We start from the raw sequence: 20,445 nt of genomic DNA, 5'->3' as shown, positions 1-20,445 counted from the left end.
ATCAGTGTTGAGAAGTGAACTGAACTTTGAAGCTGGTATGGGTAATGTAGTGAAAGGGAGGGCAATTCACTCACCTGACATTCTCCTGCTTGGGGGGTAAAGGTTGCAGTTATATTCATTATATTTTATGCAGTTCAGCAGAACACACCTCTTACCAGCCTCATCCAGGTACAGTCATGCCATCACAATGGAATTTAAAATTGATTCACGGATTCATCATCAGCTGAAATGTTTGTCATTCCAAAAAAAAAAAAAAGTCTGCATAAAAATCGATCTTGTTTGCTTAGTGTGATAATATCAAGAACAAAGTGTTAGAAACAAATATTTGTCACTTTTTGTACTATTTATTGCATTCCCTTATTCCATATAAAAGGGTGTATAAAATTGTCATCTTTTTTACAATGCATTACACATTAACAGGTGGCTGAACGTCACCACATATTTTCAAAAACTCATTAAACCATATGTAGAAAACACATTTCGAAGCAAAGTGTAAAGTCAAAAATATAAGCAGACACGAGCGACAAAACAACAGTATGACAATAGTATTTTTACAGTCATCTTATTTTTACTATTTTCTTGCACAGACTCACTAATCATTTACTGTATGTTGAGGAGAGAAGTTTTCACCAACAGATCTGACCTCATGTCACATAGTCACACAGTCCAGTTAATGTATTCCACCTCTGATCTCTAATAGTTAAAATATACATACGGTTATAGTGTCACTGTGATTAACATACACAATTACATTTATCAACATGTATTTACAGCATAATAAAAACTGATCTTTTAACAAGACTCTCTAACTGTGCGTTCACACCGGACACGGAGGAGGCGGCAAGCGTTAATGATTTACATTTTAAGTTAATGCAAAGATGCGAATAGGCATCCTGCGGTGCGGTAAGTGCGAATGGTGCAGCGCGATAGGTGTGGAACGCACGGCGCAGATAGCAAGGTCTGATAGCAAGTTGAAAAATCTGAACTTTGGCGGATATTCGCACCACGTTAACCAATCAGGAGCTTGCTCTAGTAGTGACATAATTACAGGAAGCGAGCGGAGTTGCAGAAGCCCCTCCCCATGACACAAATTTCCACGTGAATGACTGGAATTTCATGCACGGCTTTTATGCGCGAAATGTTCAAGCATCCATCTATGCGCAAATAGCGAATTTTTGCCGCCTTTACCACGTCTGGTGTAAAACATTCTGGGTTATTTTCAACCCAGTGTTGGGTCAAAAAGGGCCATACCCAAACCGTATGTTTTTTTTGTTTGTTCACCCAAAATTCAAATTCTGTCATCATTACTTACTTTCATGTTGTTATAAACCTGCATAAATGTCTTTGTTCTAATCAACACAGAAGAAAATATTTTAACGAATATTCAGAAGTGTGACCGATCAGAAGCCCCATTGGCTTCCATAGTATTATTTTTTCCTACTATGGAAGTCAATAGGGCTTCTGATTGGTTTGATTACAAACATTCCTTAAAATAGTTTCTTCTGTGTTCATAAGGTTTGTAACAACATGAAAGTAAGTAATGATGACAGAATTTTCATTTTTGGGTGAACTATCCCTTTAACCTACAGTATGTTGGTTTGCTTCAACCCAAAATGCTTGATTGTTTTAACTCATTGTTGGGTCAAACATAAAAATGAATTTAATTAAAATATTAAATCAAATATAAAAGTTAATTTAACCCAGTGGCTCGTCCCTTTTTAACCCAAAGCTGAGTTGAAAGTAACCAAGCATCTTTTAGAGTGTAACTAGAATGTAACTAGACTCCCTTACTTTAATGTTCTCAAAAGTAAATTTGTAAGGAATAATCGACGACGGGCCATTGAATTATTCAAAAATAATGCACACCCAAGGTGGAAACGCGCAAGTTTAAAAATCTGAACTTTGGCGGAAAAACGTGCCGCGTTAACTAATCAGCAGCTTGCTCTAGTAGTGACGTGATTATAGGAAGTGCGCGGAGTCGCTGAAGGCCCTTCCCATGATGCAAATTTCCACGTGAATGTCTCATTGACTGGGATTTCATGCGCGGCTTTCACGCACAAATGAAGCGAGTACACTCAAAATGTTGAAGTGTTCAAGCGGTAGACGCAAATTTTACACCTCAAACGCGTCTGGGGTAAACCCACAGTAAGAGACGCTGTAAAAGAGGATTTGTTTTGTTCAAGTAAGTTAACTGGTTGCCCTAAAATTTTAAGTAGATTTGACTAAAAAAATATTAGTTGACTCTTTGTGTAAAAATATTGTGTATTTTTGAGTTAAATTAACTCAAAACTTTAAGGCAACCAGGTAACTTATTTTTTCATTGAACCAACAATTTTTCACAGTGCAAGAATATACAATGAAAACAGCCTTTTGTATCCATATTTATCACAGAAAAAAGTGAAAAGTTGGATCAACTTAAAAAAAATACTTCAGTTGGTAACATCTAAAAAAATAAGTTGTTTCAACTAATATGTTTAGGTGAAAAATTTAAGTTAATCCAACTTTTCCCGTTTTACAGTGCACACACAATGTCATTAAATTAAGAACTTTAAACCCATTGTGAAAAATGATTTGTGAAAAATGATCTAAATTTGAGAATTATGGGTATAGATTTAAATGCACCATAAAAACAAAATACTGTCTCTATTCACCCAGATTACAAAATGCATCTAATTCAGGTTGCAGTAAATATTTTCCAGTTCATACAACAGATGTGCCACCAAGGGAAAATCCATATCCACAAACTTAACTGTTTTATAGTCTTGTTTCTCTAAAACAATTATAGAAAATCTAAATAACATCTTTGGGCTTTTGTATGTCAGAATGGCTAAAATGTGTTTATTTTGTCAGTGTTCTCCGATGGTGCTTCATATATACAGTAAGGTTATGACAAAGATTTTGTTGAAATGTAGGTAAAGTTATTTCCCAACACTGAGTTTACAAACATATTAAACATCATTCATTAACTTCTGCAGCTAGCTATACATATTTGGCATAATTCTTCTTGTGTGAAGGCTAAATTATGACAGTCAGCGTGTTGTTGAATAGAAGATAAAACTTCAATAAAATCTCACATTCAACAGTTTTTATTTGCACTTTTTTTCTGATTTTAAGCTTTTTTGTGCTACCAATTGGGTGATAAAGTTATTGGGTGATCAATCCTCCTGGTGGTTGTATAAGATATCCGCAGTGGGGTTCTTCCTGTGCGACGGAGGCACGAGGTGAACCGGTAGCTCTGTGGGCAGCTCATATCCCTCCAGTTTGATCTTAATAAGATGCTGGGCCAATGCAAATTCTTCATCATCCAGCATCCCATCTTTATCACAGTCTGCAAGCTTCCAGATCTTTCCAAGTACAGTATTGGGCAAGCGAGAACTCATCATCTCTTTCTTGGCGTTGATGCCAGTCACCTTACCATTTATAGGCATCAAGGTGAAGAAGATTTCGTCATAGCGATGCTTGTCGCGACTCACAATCCAATCGTCAGTGTCGGCACCCGCGCTGATACCCTCCCCGTAGCCATGGCCGAAAGGCCCGTCGCTGGAGACCTCAAAGGCTCCGCCCGTTACCTTCTGCGGTGGCTGTTTGCCTTCCTCTTCTCGGATCATGTTCATCAGGCTGGAGATCCTGGTGGACAGCATTCTGTCCACAGATTCAATCAACTTTATCTTCAAAGAAGGGAATTTGCTGAAATCGTAGTGTTGGAGTTGCTCCTGCATTGATAGATGTGAGTAAAAGGCATTTTAATGTCAAACTAAAATCGTTATAACAATACATCATGTAATTTACATATTAAAGGAATAGTTCAACTAAAAATTTATTGAATGCCGTCCTAGGTGTATATAACACATTAAAAACAATTTTCAGAACTAAAATGTTATTTTCAGGCTTCGTTCAGTATTTAGTATAACCTCTCTTGGCAATAAACACATCTTGAGCTTTTTTGAGGAGACTGAAGTCTTGAAGTTTTCGATTAGAATTAGAAATTAGGAGTTAGAAAATAGTTTTTTTAAATACTACATTTCCTAAATTTCTTACATTTTCTGGTTGTATCCTAATAAAGAGACTGAGAAATAATTATATATGATCAGTATCACTATAGACCAATTTAGAGTAGACATCACAGTTACATCACTGCAAGCTGCGCGCGCATTGCGGTTGCAAAAAAACAGTGGAAATGAATTAGACACGAGTGAAAAGAGCAAGATAACTCACTAGAAAATGTCCTGTTGTGCTGTTAAGTGTCAGAATAAGAATGCCAAAAAAGATGGCTTTCATTTTTATAGAATACCATCGTTGAAGACATCATTTGAAGATAAACGTAGGTGTTTATGATTACAATAAGCCCTTAAACGGACAGAATGGAGCCAGGAAATCATCTGGAAATCTTTTAATAATTAGAATAGAAAATAAGTAGAGAAGATGTCCGGTGTTCTGTCGAAGTCTGTTCCCTCCATAGGTTATCTATAGCGTTTTTATCACGTTACAATTATAATTTATTCAGAATAAATGTTTTTTTTATACTGAAAAAGCAATAATATCAATTTTTTTTTAATATTTCATAATTTTTTCGTTTTCTATTATTTCTTTTTATTTCCTTATATCTAAGCTTATGTCTTCTTCCTGTTTGTTCTAAAATTATTATGTTTACATACTTAATAAATATATAAATATAGCACACACACACACACACACAAACACACACACATGATGTAAAGTGTTATTAATATATAAACAGGCCTTTTTAATGTATGTTTAAACATAATACTTTTATAATAGTTTTAGAACAAACACGTAAGATAAATATAAGGAAGAAATAATAGAAAACAGGAAAATGATGAAATATTTAATAAACGCTATTATATATAATACATGATAGTATTGCTTTTATATGTACTTTAGCGATTCAGACTGTAAAAATAATTGATTTAGCAAAAAAGAACAATACATATACATTACATACATGCATATCAGTAGCCAAGCCATTTAAACTTTTTATCTATCTAAAAAAAATAAACGTAACGTGATTAAAATGCTATAAGAAACATTGCACTAAAGGGAAACATAGGGGAATCAGACTTCGACAGAACACCGGATCCATAAAAATCACGGTTTAATGCTAAAACACTTCACAACCCTACTGCGGAGCAGTCACTTTCTGCAACCAGTTTGGCTCCACCCACAAAAACGTCATCTCTGTTTGCAAACACGAAATTGGTCTATACAATTGCAAAAACAACAAATCTAATGGTGGCTTAAGACTTTTGTATACTGTACGTGCTGATGTGGAGCTGACCTACCACCATTTTAAATCATACGCAATTTACATTTAAACGCAGCTTATCAATCTCCAAAAAAGCTCAAAATATGACTCAATTACTTAAAAACTTATTGTTTTCCTTTAGACTGCATAAATGTTAAAGTGAAACAATACATTTGTGAGCAAAAGATTTTTCTGATTATCAAACACATGCTAGAAAGATGGCATTAATACACCTAGGATGGCATTAAGGCCAGTAAATGATTTTATGATTATTCATTATTAACTATTATTTCTTTAACAGAATTGCAATCATATCTGAAATATGTCGGGTTACAGAATTTGTTATACAATAATAACTTGGTTAATTTTTTATTACTCAGTAGTTTATCATTAATGGCGTGGCATTGATTCACAAAAAAATCAAGACTAAAATAAAGGCATCAAAGTCCTAAAGGGGATATTTTAGTGATGATGTCTAATGCTAGATTTATGTTGTCATTTGGGGCCACATCCTATTTAGAGCATGCTTCCAGGAACCAGTTTGATTTGTTTTATGGTTATTGTGGTCTGCCCGTTCTACTGCATTAATCCATCGTGTAAATTTGCAGTATGAATCACTACTATAATGTGAAACAGCATTACAGTGCTTGATGTATTTTAATGCAATGCAGTTTCTGATCCACAGTATGGCTACTGTCAGTTATGCTGGGTAAACATCCCCAGGCGAGACCTGCAGAAAGCGAAAGTACTGCCTCTTTCTTTATAACAGACAATAGCAGAGCAGGGATTCAACCAATTCCCTCTGGGACTAATGCTTTGACACAATGAAAAACCAACATTCCTTAAAGCTGCAGCTAATGAGCGGTTATAAATCATCTAATAAGCAGCAGTTGCTTTAGGTTGTGAACAAGACAACGATTATACTTAAACAGTACAGATTTTCTTTGCGTTTATATTACCCATTGCCCTCAAGCGCAGTAATATTGACGGAAGTTTGTTATGATATTACTGCGTGCAGTAATATTTGTTATGATATTACTGCAAATGCTCTTCCACCATACAATATAGTTCTTATTTTTATCCACTTAAAATTTTATTTTGTGCCACCATACTTACTCATGTAACTACTCATGTAACAGTCTTTAAATAGGGAACACATGGAAGTGTTTGGTGGCTTCTAAATTCATCTCTGTTTGGATCCTAAGGAATGAATGGGGCTAGGCTAAATGCTAACACATCCACGACGCACTGTACAAAGTGTATTAATTAGTCTAATTTGAGGTAAGAACATAGTAAAATATAAAAAAAACGGTGGTGTTTTCCTTTAAGTATCTTGCGCAGCACAAACACAATCCAGTAGGCCACCGTTGTTGTTATGGTTGTCAAATATTCGTGCATGCCTGTAGACTAAAAACATAATATGCATACGCGTGACATCACCCTTTTCACATATTTTGTAGTTTACAGGGAAGTGTCGGTTTCAAAAACGTCCACTTTGAAAGCTGTTTTTCTGGACTGCAAAACGCGGCTGACGTCTAAATAAAAAACAGTTTCCCCTAATGTTGTGTAAACGTGGCTTTATAGTCATGCGACAGCTGCTACTGTGTAGGACCCAGCCCATACTGCAGCATTATATTGTTAACCAAACAATAACAGTGCAGGCATTACCTGCATTTTATTAACGTTAGGGAAATCCCCAGGTGAGATGTGATGCTCCCTCTGCAGCACCTGATAGATCTCAGGGAGGTGTGCGATCAGCTCCTCTTTCTTTTTCTCTTTGCCAAACAAGGTCGGCATTTCCTTCTTCAAGTAACTGATGATGTAAGCATGCACCTACAAAACACATGGCTAGAATTAGAAAGTCCCTGATGGGATACATGAATCAATGTATATGTATTAATGAACAAGCCTTTTGAAAATACTTTCGTATAATGTTTTAGTGTTTTGTTCGGTTTTAGTGCAACTATGCATAAAGAAACTGTGGCCTAAAAAGTTCTTATCATGCAAATGGATGATTCTCGCGAAATTAGACTTAATATGATGTGTCATGAAACATTTTCATAAAAAAATAAATGCAAAGTAAGAGTATCAAAATAAGAAGCATACCGTTACAAACATGATTTCAAATGACATCATACAAACCAATTTTGTTGTTTTTCCACATTTAAGGGGACAATTTTCATTACCGCAACGTGTCCATGACTGGATTTTGGTTCTTTGACATGTAAATATTTATAATATAAAAAAATAAAAAATAAAAGGCTTCAGTGCATGTTATACTATAAACATTTACAGTAAAAAGACATGTGGTATTTGGTGATCACTGGTTAATGTAGAGACAATAATAAGGAATATAAATGTGTCCAAGACCAATTTTCTCATCCTCCGCAACAATTTTCAATCATTGTTTAAGCTCTCAAGGAACTAACATTTTCAAAAAAAAATTTGTTGGAAGGGACATAATTGACTGTGACACTCAAGATGGCTACCAGTTAAGCAGTTCTTATTTTTCCATAAGTCAAGATATAGTACCTAGACAACTTTTTAGTTCTCATTACCGAAACATGAGTTTGTAAATGCATATATTTAATATATCATGTTGCGGTAATGATAATTTTTGATAATGATAATCTTAAAAAAATGTAAATAATTCTATAGGAAATATTTTAAAAAATTGCAAGGGCTTTAAAAAAAAAAAATCTGATGCTGGACACCTTCTAAGTCTGGATTTCATGAGAATCTCCAAAGTACAGCCTAAAACAAGATAATTTTTAACAACACTGCTTTAAAACTAAAACTAAGTCGTGACACTAAATGTATGTTAAAGCATTCGGCGATAAAATGTGGAGAATTGCTACATGTATAAACAATTTAACACAACAACTAATTTTAAAATATAGGATTAATCTCACAGTTTAATGTCGACAATTTGTCTTCGATTTGCAAACCACCTCCCGCTTCTCCAACTGGTTACATAACCAAACACCACGACTGAATACCTTGAAAACGCCCTTGCTAAAGGGAACACTCGAAAAGTGTCAGTGTTTACACAAACATTTTCCTCAATATAAAGGAAGTGCACAGCAGGAGATCCAAAAAAGGCTTGGCTTTTTCCTTCCATGCCGTGTTTATTCCTCTTTTAGATGACTGGCAGGCAGAATGTGAGGGGGGAAGGCAATGACGAGTGGCAAGACGAGTGGGGTGGAGAGGTTAGGAAAAATAAGGGCTGGGCTCTCCTACGGCACATTACACACATTCCTTTGTACCACGGAAAGGGACTTTTTAGGGCCTTTCCAGGAGATGGAGCGTGTACTTAACTGCCTCGCATGGCTCTACCGTCGCAGGAAGATGTAGGATTCCTGTTTGCTGGACGTCTTTGGAAAATATTGCGGAAGAGATAAGACACACTTTCGATCATGGTCCCGTAAAGGGATTGTTAATAGCGGCAAGGTTTAAGAGCGAGACGCAACCATGCATGTGTTGATGGAGGTTAATGGGGCACAGTGTGTGAGTTTGTGGAGTGCGGCCAGCCAAAAACAATAGTGGTTGACCTGAGGTCAAGTTCAAGACAAAACAGACAATGGGCAGTGATGTTGGAAAGTCTTGGGGTTGAAGGCGTAGGTCAGTCTATTATAATAACATAATTATATTGTAAAATCGAAGGTGATACAACATTTTAAAGGTCCCATTTATCCTGATCCCATTTTTTAAACTTTAGTTGGTGTGTTATGTTGCTGATAGAGCATAAATAATACATGCAAAATGATAAAGCTTTAATGCCAAGCGATATATTTTCTTTAATAGATGTCCCCTACAGCGAAAGGTTGGTTTGGACTACAGTCCTCTACTTCCTGGTTGAATGACGTCAAAATAAGAGTTTTTGACTAAGCGCCGCCCACAGGAAAATGTCAGTCACCAGCTAAGCTAAGGTGTCGAATCACAACAAACTAAACAAACTACCCAATCAGAAATAAAACCTTGATGCTCCTAATCTCTTATGCTACGTACACACCAAATGCGGGGCATCACTTTACTCGCTCTAGATTACTCACGGGATTTAACTTCGTGTAATGCGAATTTTTCGCTTGCGCGTGTTTCAGGTGCAATTCGCACTGCCCCACGCGAGGACGTGTCTGATTGCGTCTTTACATATTGTATGTAATCTTATCGTGGAAATCGTTAAACTTGCGTCTGGGGTGACCCCACAGTTAGATTATAAGACGAAGATCTTACCTTAGCAAGACGGGCTCTTTTGATGAGGTCATTCAGCTTACGCAGGGCAGCGTTATGAGGCAGACTTTGAATGTCCCTGAAGAGATCTTGTGTTTCAGCTTCAAACAGTCGACGGTTTTCTGAGTTTTGAAGAGGCTTGGCCCAGAAGGAGCCCAGATAGACCCTCACAACCTCTGGCGTGTTGATTACCTTGCCCAGTGACCACATCAGGGCACCGTAAACCCGCATTAGCTGCTGAGTGTCCACCTGGTCGGCCTTGTTCAGCACCACACGGATTTTGTCATCCTGTCCGCGGAAAGCTTTGATGGCTTCGGAAAACTCGTCAGATATGTCCAGTTTGTGGGCATCAAAGAGGAGGATGATGCGGTCCACTCGTTCCCCGAACCAACGCAGAACTTCAGAGAAATCGTAGCCTGTAGTAAGAAAATGACACTGTTGGAGAACATGTTTGGTGAACAACCGATATGGGATTTTTAAATGAAGTTTATTTAGCTAAGTTCGGGAGGAGCATGGTCATGTAATCCAACCAATTAGCGCAAACAGGTCTCTATAGACGGTTTCATGTGACGAACGTGCTTTGTCGCGGTTACGGATTTGGACGAAACTTAAATTCTGGTCTCTGTTTGTTTAATGGTCTGGCTAGTGGCTAAACTGAACTCTGGAACAAATAGCTCGTCGAAAACCACAAATGTTTTGGTTTCCAAAGACGAGGGAATCACTGCTATGTGAAGGGAGGTTTGGCAGCCGATCTATAGTTAACATTGTATACATTATAGTACACATTTCACACAGAAACGTTAGCTAAGTATAGTTTTGGTTATTTTGCTTGTTATCAAAAATAATAAACTACTCTAAAAGGACTTTGTTGTAATTGATTCTTTGCGAAGTTTACTGGAAGTTACGTTTGTTCCACGAAAGCCATTTGTTTATGTTGTTACTGCTGAAATCGCCTATATATGGCTGTCCCTCACCTCTGTCATTTAACAAATCTGTCAAATATTTTCATTTAAAATGAATTATTCCTTTTTTTTTACTTTTTTGTGTTGTTTGGTTGGGAACGGAAACCAAAACATTGGCACTATACTCAGGGTTCCCACACCTTAGTTAACTTCAAATTCAAGGACCTTTCAAGGACTTTCCAGGTCCAATACCCTTAAAATTCAAGGACTAAATGTGGGTGTTTTTGCTAATTTTAAGTGAGAGCAAGGTTACATTGTGTTACCTTTAAGATAAATTGTTACAGCTTCCTTTCGAGGGAACTTGCGCTGCGTCACTGCAGTGACATTTTGGGGATGCCTCCAGGGGTAAGTGCGTCTGAATGTATATATCAAATTCAACCAATGGTGAGGCTTAATGTCAAAGACAGGGTGACGTGGGAGCCAGGTAGTACATCGCTATCTGAAATATTGCCAAAGACGGCATTTCAGGGACGCAGGAAGTATGGCAAGGGAGACGCAGCGTCTCGTTCCCTTCTTAGGGAACAACAGATACATACGTAACCCGAGAAGTTTTCATGTGTCAAACACAACTATGCAAAAAAAGCATTTTGGTATTCAATCAACATTCACATACAGAAGATAAAAGCATTTAAAGCGCGTGTGCTTAAAAAGTCTAGTATTTTTATGATATTATCCTACACTACACAGGGAATAATATGGATTTTTTCCAGAAAACGTCTTGCATAAAATAGATTCAAGCACTTTCAATGACCTGTATCTATTTATGTATATTTTCAAAAACTTCCCAGGGCCTTGAATTTTCCCCCCCAGATTCACAAACTTTCAAGGACCCATGGGAACCCTGCATACTCTGCCAACTTATACTGACACAACCCAGAGGTTTCACTTTTTGAACCAATCATTAATCCGTCATTTGCACATAGCACAAGATACACCCTTTGACTCTACACAATACAAAGAATACAAAAAGAAATTGTTATGTAATGACAAAATGTGTTATTCAACTCTACAATTGTCACATTCTTTCCCATACGCATTAATAACAACTGTTTACAGCTTACTTTAAATAGCTCGGAAGACCGAGTCGGATGTAAAGATCGGTTTGCAAGCTCTGTATCCATGCACAGATAACTAACCCAGTGTGACCATGGTAACCTCATAGAGAAAGATCTGGTACATCAGTCCTCACAGACTGACCCATACATGTATCTCATTATAAACTCGAATAACGAAATTATTGGCTGTGTTTCATTGCATTAGTTGATAAATTCAGGTTTTACCGGGATGACTTGCTTATCCAAAAATCCCATTAGAGGAAATCGTGCTGTTCCATTGACAATGGCACGGATTACATACTGCTATAAAAATTTTATGAAAACCACTGCCAAGATTTTACCAAGGCGGAGCTCTGTGCTTAGAGTGTGGGAACCATCAGTCTTGTTCAATGTAAGGAAATCTAGTCTATCAGAAGGCTTTCGGTTGTTGATTTTTAAATTAATTTTGACTAGCAGGCTCAAAATTAAATACAAATATTCCCATGCCTCATTTAGGCATCTGCACAATTCAGCGTTATTAACTGCATGATTTCAAACAGGACATTTTTAAATTGTGCATGGCAAAAATGTCCAAATTTCACAATTTAATGAAATATCATATTTGGCTGACGCACAAACACAATAGTGTTTAATGAAAAAGAGAAATGGAAACTCAAGTCAGTGGATCTAAAGCAGGAACAGATGTGCAACGCCCATCTGTCTTATCCCTCACGCCCAAACCAGCGCCCGTTCGTGAGCTCCGCCACTAGGCCTAATCTGCAGCCTGCAGCAGTATCTCTGCAGCCCTGCGTTTTCAAAGATAAGACGACTTTCACGGCATAAACAAACACAACTTGAAATTAGTTGCAAATTGCCTGGCAGTGTCCTGCCTTTTCATTTCAAATAAAAGAATGTGATAAAAGCATGCTGGGATTACAAGCATGTTTTGCTAATCGTTGAACCTGTGACACATAAAAACTAGATGCATACTGAGGTTCCACAACGCTGATGTAACTGTTAAAGCATATTTGGCAAGCTAAACTCGAGCTCCAGACGCGAGGAAAATGAAAGTGAGAAATGCTGACTTCATAACACCACGCACGCTCATCAAGGTTTCCAGCGTTTCTGCCGTTGGCGTGTAACGGGACGGGCATGGAAACGATAGAGGAAGTTTACGAAGAAATGTGCTGACTGAAATGAAAACTAATGACTGAAGCGTTATGATTGTTCCTCACACTGGAAACAGTCCCCAGGTCCTGCGGGAGTACTTGCTTTCAATGTAGTCATGTGTGCAGTAATGCATCACTGCAAATTTATTTGCAAGCCACAGAGACTCTGAAATTTAAAAATCAGTCATTTCTTACACTCCACTAAGCCAATCCATGACTATTCAAAAAGCAGATATTCTGCACTATATGAAAGCAAGTTCTGGTCCTCAAATCTGATTGGACGAGAGGCGTCCCAAATGAGCTGATACAAGAGCAAAATGTGACCCTGTCTGTAAAATCAACGCTGTTATGGACGTATATCAGCACGTTGTGATCAGCAGGCTTGTGCTAATTTATGTGACCCTGGACCACAAAACATAAGGGTAATTTTTTTTATTGAGATGTATACATCACCTGACTTTCAATTGATTTATGGTTGGTTAGGATAGGACAAAATTTGGTTGAGATACAACTATTTGAAAACAAAAAATCTGTAATTGTTTAAAAGATGTTAAAGTTGTCCAAATGAAGTACTTAGCAACAAATATTACTAATGATAATTTTTTATATATTTACGGATACAAAATATCTATATATATATATATATATATATCTATATATATATATATATATATATCTATATATATATATATATATATATATATATATATATATATATATATATATATATATATATATCTATCTCTATCTATCTATCTATCTATCTATCTATCTATCTATCTATCTATCTATCTATCTATCTATCTATCTATCTATCTATCTATATATATATATATATATATATATATATATATATATCTAAATAATTTGACCAAAACATACAAAGTATTTTTGACTATTGCTACAAATATATCCATGCTACCAATGACTTGTTTTGTGGTACAGGGTCGCATAACTGTAACAGACACTTATTCAATGTTTTAACATTAAAGGGATAGTTCACACAAAAATGAAAATAATGTCATTAATGACTCACCCTCATGTCTTTCCAACCTTTGTTCATCTTCAGAACACAGTTTAAGATGTTTTAGATTTAGTCTGAGAGCTTGTTGACCCTTCATTGAAAATCTACGTACGGTATAATGTCCATGTCCAGAAAGGTAATAAAAACATCATCAAAATAGTCCATGCGACATCAGTGGGTCAGTTAGAATGTGTTGAAGCATCAAAAATAAATTTGGCTCAAAAAATTAAAAAAATTACGACTTTATTCAGCATTGTCTTTTCTTCTGCGTCTGTTGTGAAGCGCATGCGCAAGACTAAAGTCACGTGACTGCAAATTTTTTTTAAACTTACAACGTGCATCTCCCTCAGACTGTAAACGAAGCCCGGTCGCACAAAAAAAAAACAGCTGGGGTGCACCAGATAACACGTCAGCCGCGTCGTACGTCATCCGCGTCACTGCAGTCACTTGACTTTAGTCTCGCGCATGCGCTTTACAACAGACACGGAAGTAAAGACAATGCTAAATAAAGTCGTAATTTTTGTTATTTTTGGACCAAAATTTATTTTTGATGCTTCAACACATTCTAACTGACCCACTGATGTCACATGGACTACTTTGATGATGTTTTTATTACCTTCCTGGACATGGACAGTATACGTACATAAATTTTCAATGAAGGGTCAACAAGCTCTCAGACTAAATATAAAACATCTTAAACTGTGTTCCGAAGATGAATCGCGGTAGGAACGACATGAGGGTGAGTCATTAATGACATTATTTTTTATTTTTGGGTAACCTATCCCTTTATTATTTTGAGGGGAACTATTGAAGAATAATGTTGTCTGTTTGAAGATGTCCGTCTTGTTATTACTATCAAATATTGTTTTGTATTCTCTCTCTGGTGCAGCATGTGTATGGCCATGTGACAATGCATATCTCCCTGTCTTTGTTTAGCAAACAATACAAGACAGATTAGCTCCTGAACATATGACCAGATGAGCTAAAATAACACCAGAATGAATATCTTCCTGTAGGGTAAATAATGCACTGCAGTCACTGACCTCTGCTTATGCGCTGCTTCTCCCCAGAAAGGATTCCCGGTGTGTCGATGATGCTAATGCTCTGCAGAACCTGGTTGGGCATCTGTGAGCAGATGAACCTGATGAAATAGACGGAGAGATTGCATTACTATGTGTTAGCACAGCAAACACTGGTGGTGATACAAACGAAACGCATCATGCTGTGAGACTTGTCATGTCTTTTTTGGCCTACAGGTTTTGAGATTTTAAAGTGCACCTATTTCATTGCTAAAAACAACGTTATTTTGTGTATTTGGTATAATACAATGTGTTTGCGTGGATTATGGTACATACATATTTGTAGCTCCAGATTTCATTCTCTTCCTGAAACGCACGGATTTGAAAAGCGCTGTGTCCTTGATTGGCCAGCTAATCTGTACGTTGTGATTGGTCTGAATACTTCTGATGTCAGCCGGAAATGTGACGCTCCTTACCATGTTTGAAAGATTCGGTTGCTAACAGGAGTAGGATTAGTCAATTTTCTTAAAAAGAAATCCAGACAATTTATTCACCACCATGTCATCCAAAAAGTTGATATCTTTCTTTGTTCAGTCAAGAAGAAATGATGTCTTTTTGAGAAAAACATTCCAGGATTTTTCTCATTTTAATGGATTTATCGCGCTGGCGTGACAGGACCGGAGATAGACGAGAAGTTGTGGTTTAAAAATTGTTTTATTCATTTCGCTAGATAAGACCCTTATGCCTCGTTTGGGATCATTTAGAGTCATTTGAAATTCCGTTGAAACTGCCATTTTAAACTGCATTAAAATGGTTACATGATGGGGCCCATTAAAGTCCATTAAAATGAGAAAAATCTTGGAATGTTTTCCTCAAAAACATAATTTCTTCTCGACTGAAAAAAAAGACATCAACATTTGGGATGACATAATGGTGAGTAAATTTTCTAATTTAATCGACTAATCCTTTAACTTACAGGCTGTGAGTCCGAAGCGGGAGGAATTATGATAATGTCGGTCTTGTTTACATCACCAATCCTAGGAAGTAAACTGTTGCCTACAATCCGTGTGTTTGTTGTAGTCCAAGAAAAGAGATTTACGTTGGAGATGATAACTCGTGTCATCGTTTACTGTGGGGTTTGTACCTTTTGCATATCGTTAACATGAACTAATACACACCAAAGGAAATGTAAAAACGTGAATCGGACAATAGGTGCTCTTTAAACTTTAGGTATGTCTCGATTTAAACATTCATGATGACAATTCATAGATCACAAATGGAAATGTCTATTAAAAGTTATTTTCTTGTAGGAATCCATGTTAAGATTAGCCAGAATGTCAAGTTAAAATATGTATTGCACCACTGCTATTCATATTTTTTAATAAAACCTAGAATGAAATTGCAACATCTGTCAGCTGCAAAGCAGAAGGAGACATTGTGAAATACGGGAAGAGGCAATAAACCGAGTTTCGTTTTAAAGAAAATTATATATATATATACACCTTCTTTATTCATAAAAAGACAGAAGATGAAAGAACCAGAGGTTGAGAAAAAGAAACCCATGCCCAAAAGTGCCATCACATGACGCACGACGAGATCCACAGGAAACAAAGTGCATTGTTTCTGGGTTCCTTTGGAGGAGAGGAGATGCTCTCTGTCAAGTGTGCTTTGACCTTTATAGTGGTCACTGTCAAAGAAGTACTTACCCATTTCCACTCCACATAAATATCCAGCAAACAGGAAAAAGACCTTTGTCCAACTGTCTACATGCTAAAATTAAACATTAAAAACTAGTTACATAAACCTACATGAGAAAATACTTCTAAGTAAAAGATATCACACCGAGTGCGTGGGATGAGAGGAAGATTTGAATGGGTGTCAGAATGAGTTGTTTTCCTATTTAAAATGATGACGGGTTATTAACCTACTGCGGTAGAATTGACACAAAGCACTGTGTCATTGTGTATGTACAATGACTTCATAGTTTTTTTTGTTCTTAGCATTACTGTAAACTTTAAAGTGTAGCTGGGCTCTGGCACTGGAAGAACCTGTTCTGAATGACAGGATAATGGAAAATTATTGTTTTGGGAATGGTAAGTTACTGTATCAAGTTGGTAAGAATGTGTGCCTGCATCATACATTTCCCTGCCTGCATGATATTATGTTTAGCAAGCATTGTTTGAAGTTTGTGTAATATGGTGATATAGGGATCATTGTACAGGTTAATCCAGAAATATTTTTACCCTCAGACATGGGCTGTGTCTCTATCCGCTTCCTAGCTCCCAAGGTTGTGAATCAGTCTATCGTGTATGCAGGTGCCCGCATTGGTAAGGACCCTAGCTTACTTCACATTGGGACACTGTTTACTTATTTTCCTGTGATGTGACTGCTTAAGCCCATATCCTTGTGTGGTGTTCTTTTTTTGGGTCTGAGATCACTTGGTTTGTTCACATATACAACCTGAACAGCTACGAGACCATTGTGAAAGTAGTTTGTGGTCCCTACCTGTCTAGCGATGTGTGTTGTTTATATTAAAACTGAATCAAACGTTTGTCTTTATAAAAGTTCTGTCGCATTTCATACAGTTTATTGAGTTGGCTTAAGCGATTTCCAGTTAGAGAGCTTTAGAAAAAGTCACCTGATTTCCGGAAATGGGGACATAGGAAAAAATCAATGCTCACTGTTTTTTGCGTTTCATTGTGGGAATTTTTAGGGAACGAATGTTCCAGTGCACACTGGAAGGATTTTGCGATTGAGACAGAGCCATGGCTAACTGGTGCGACCAGTACATGCAAACAGCCTGTGTGTTTTAGATATTTAAATTGAAATACTACAACGCCACAAAATATAGAAATACACAACAAATAAAAAAAAGAAATACCGTTTCACCATATTACAAGTTTGTGTGATATGGTGATATAGGGATCATTGTACAGGTTAATCCAGAAATGTTTTTACCCTCAGATACACCGGTCTATCTGCCTTATCGGTAAAGGCAGATAAAAGAAATGGGTCTCATTCACTAAGCATGCGTACGCACAGATTTGTTCGTAAAATGTGCGTACAGGCGTTTTAACTTACAAATCATGATTCAACAAAAACTTTCATACTAAAATTTATTTTCAATGTATGCAAAAACGTAAGAACAACTTAGACCACACGTGCGAAATAATCATGAACAAGGAAAAAGAACCCTATAATATATTTATACCTTGTTCTTAATTATTTCGTACGTGTGGTCTAAGTTGTTCTTAAGTTTTTGCATACATTTAAAATACATTTTAGTTTGAAAGTTTTTGTTAAAATCATGACGTACACATGCTTAGTGAATGAAACCCATTATTTCCCACTATCAAAAGGGGGGGTCCCTCAGATCTCATGCTGTGTGTGTTTTTTTTTTTTAAATGAGTGACAGTGACAACAGAAATCCAGCTTGTGTGCTCTGTACTTTAAGTAAAATAAAAATCTTTCAATATCGGTATATGTCATTCTACACAAATGTATTCAGTATCGGCACAGAAATTCTGTAACTGTCCATGCATCCCTAATAATTACCTGTTTAAGAAGGCGTTTCCAAATGCATTCAGCTTGCGAAAAGGTTTCTTGGGGTCAACAACCAAGGCGTTGCCAGGGACAACCCCCTCATTCTCATTATACATCACAGCAATGAATCCATCTGTCGTTGGTTCGGGGCCAATTCTCATTCCTGGAAAATCCTGCTCCAGAAGATACCTGCAGCAGGTGAGAGAAAGGTTAACCACTATTTTTAAAATGCTACTTATTAGAGAGACACAATTATTTGACAGTACATGCTATTCACAATGTTTATCAAACCTAAACAATGGACCAATATAACTGGCACCCCAAAATGTGGGCGAATATGAAAACAGACCAAGTCATCAGTCTTGCTTTCCTGTAACTCCCTAACTAAATAGATCCTTAACACATCCTGTGAGAGGATGACAGAGTGTCAAAGGTTTCCAAGCAAAGAAACACACATGGCGTGTCACTAGATCTAACATAAACATAAGGGAACTATAAATCAGACTGGTTTCGTAGCCGAATACAATTAAATGTCTCCTTAGTGCATATGTCTTAGGAAAGAGATATTAAAATTTTGGGAAGAAGCGATTCGAATCTCTAATGCTGAGAATTAACCTTTCCAGGATTATCTCATTTATTCATGATACTACTGATGAGACTCAACACAGACATTAAAGTACTACTGCACTGACCAACAGTGAAAAGTCAATATGAAAAATTATAGCTTTTATGATTTATTTGCTTACTCTGCAGCTTTCTGAATCACTTTACAGATGAATGGACTGTGTGAGCTGGCGCAGGTTTTTTTTAACACACTCCCATGTGAGGCTTTGCAGTAACCACAAAGAGCTGACTGTACTCAATGCTACATGTGACTGAAGAACTGTAATATGAAAAGCAGGCCTTTATATACAATACTGTTCAAAAGTTAAGTGTGACCTGTTTTTTTTATATTTCCCACCTTTTAGAGTAGTAGTAAACTCATTTAAACTATGGAATAACAATAGGGTGTAACCCTAAGATTCTTTTTTAAAGTATTAAAAGAGTTTATATCAAAATCTGGACTCTAATTGGCTGCTTTATTCTTATTTTTTATGCTATCCATTTCTAAACATTTTTTGTTAAGTGTAGTCACATTAAACTTTTGAATGGTAGTGTATATTTATGCTTATACCACGGGTCTGTTGAATGCTTTATTCTGATTGGTTGAGAAATGTTCCATGGGTATGCATTATTTTTCGATAAACGCACACCTGGCCTGTCAAAAGTCTTAAAATATTCTTTAAATAATTTATATATACACATTACAATGAATTTTCTTGAAATAATACTGCGTCATTTGCACGCTTGACTTATATAATAATGCGTGTAAAAGCAATGAATTACCTTATGAAGGTGGTTTTCCCTGTTGAATACTGTCCAACCAGCAACACCATAGGCTTGCTTTGGAAGTCCGCATCTTCCAGTGCCGGCGAGTGAAAATCATGGAAAAGATACGTTTCCTCTAAAGGCAACAGTTTCTTAGTATAAAGACTTTGGAGTCCTTCTGTAACTGTTTGAAACATATCGCCCTCCTTGTTCCTACCACCCTGTTCCTTATTGACCCAAGTGAACATGCTCTCGTTCCTCTTCGGTCTGTTTTATCCGTGATGCAGCGTCAGTTCCCTTTTTTATATTCGAGGAACATAAAACTGTGTCCAATCTTTCCCTGACTAGACTTGTTGTTTTCAGGACGTGACAGACCGAAGCTCGTTGGCTTGTACTGTCCAGTTGTGACGCCGTGACCTCACCTGTGTTGCTTTATGTGACGCTGCGTCGCATGATTCTTCATGAATATGCATAATAAACAATGACGCACATGTTTTTTCATTGGAGCGAGCACTGGTGAGGGCGGGTATCTAGGGTGGAGCTGCTGGGGCTGATAAATAACTGAAAATCTGCAATTTGGGAAACGAAACTTAGTATTTTTGTCTCGTAGTATATTGCATTATTTAAATGGAATTAACAGACAACTGGATATTTAAAAACAACTTCCCTTACGAAAATTAAGCGTTGGTTTTGGCGTATTGATTCGGTGTTTTTTTGTTGTTGTTGACATAATTAAATTATGGTTACTGTAGCAAAACAAATGTTTTATTTAACTATAGTACGTTTATTTGGTTTTATTTGTAGTAAAACCATGGGTAATTTTTAAGAGATGA

General features: G+C 36.8%; 1 protein-coding gene across 1 annotated transcript; it reads right to left on the bottom strand.

The window, feature by feature from the left end:
* Positions 1-2,913: 2,913 nt before the first annotated feature.
* Positions 2,914-20,071, bottom strand: ehd4 (EH-domain containing 4). Its single transcript, XM_065288304.2, has 6 exons — positions 19,631-20,071; positions 18,257-18,433; positions 14,726-14,823; positions 9,497-9,909; positions 6,932-7,096; positions 2,914-3,713 (listed from the first exon to the last, which is right to left on the bottom strand). The coding sequence occupies exons 1-6, from the start codon at positions 19,858-19,860 to the stop codon at positions 3,156-3,158; spliced, it is 1,641 nt and encodes a 546-aa protein (XP_065144376.2). The 5' UTR covers positions 19,861-20,071; the 3' UTR covers positions 2,914-3,155.
* Positions 20,072-20,445: the final 374 nt, after the last annotated feature.

Source organism: Paramisgurnus dabryanus, chromosome 17, assembly GCF_030506205.2.
Source record: "Paramisgurnus dabryanus chromosome 17, PD_genome_1.1, whole genome shotgun sequence".
NCBI lineage: Eukaryota > Metazoa > Chordata > Actinopteri > Cypriniformes > Cobitidae > Paramisgurnus > Paramisgurnus dabryanus.
The sequence above is the reverse complement of the archived record's forward strand: the minus strand, read 5'-3'. Positions and strand labels throughout refer to the sequence as shown.

Bases quoted from the DNA above. Each gene is read 5' to 3' on its own strand.
- ehd4 (XM_065288304.2), bottom strand. From the start codon at position 19,860: ATGTTCACTTGGGTCAATAAGGAACAGGGTGGTAGGAACAAGGAGGGC. The intron at 9,910-14,725 runs GTCAGTGACTGC...TTCTTACTACAG, and splicing joins GAAGCAGCGCATAAGCAGAG to GCTACGATTTCTCTGAAGTT. The intron at 3,714-6,931 runs GTAATGCCTGCA...CTATCAATGCAG, and splicing joins CTAACGTTAATAAAATGCAG to GAGCAACTCCAACACTACGA.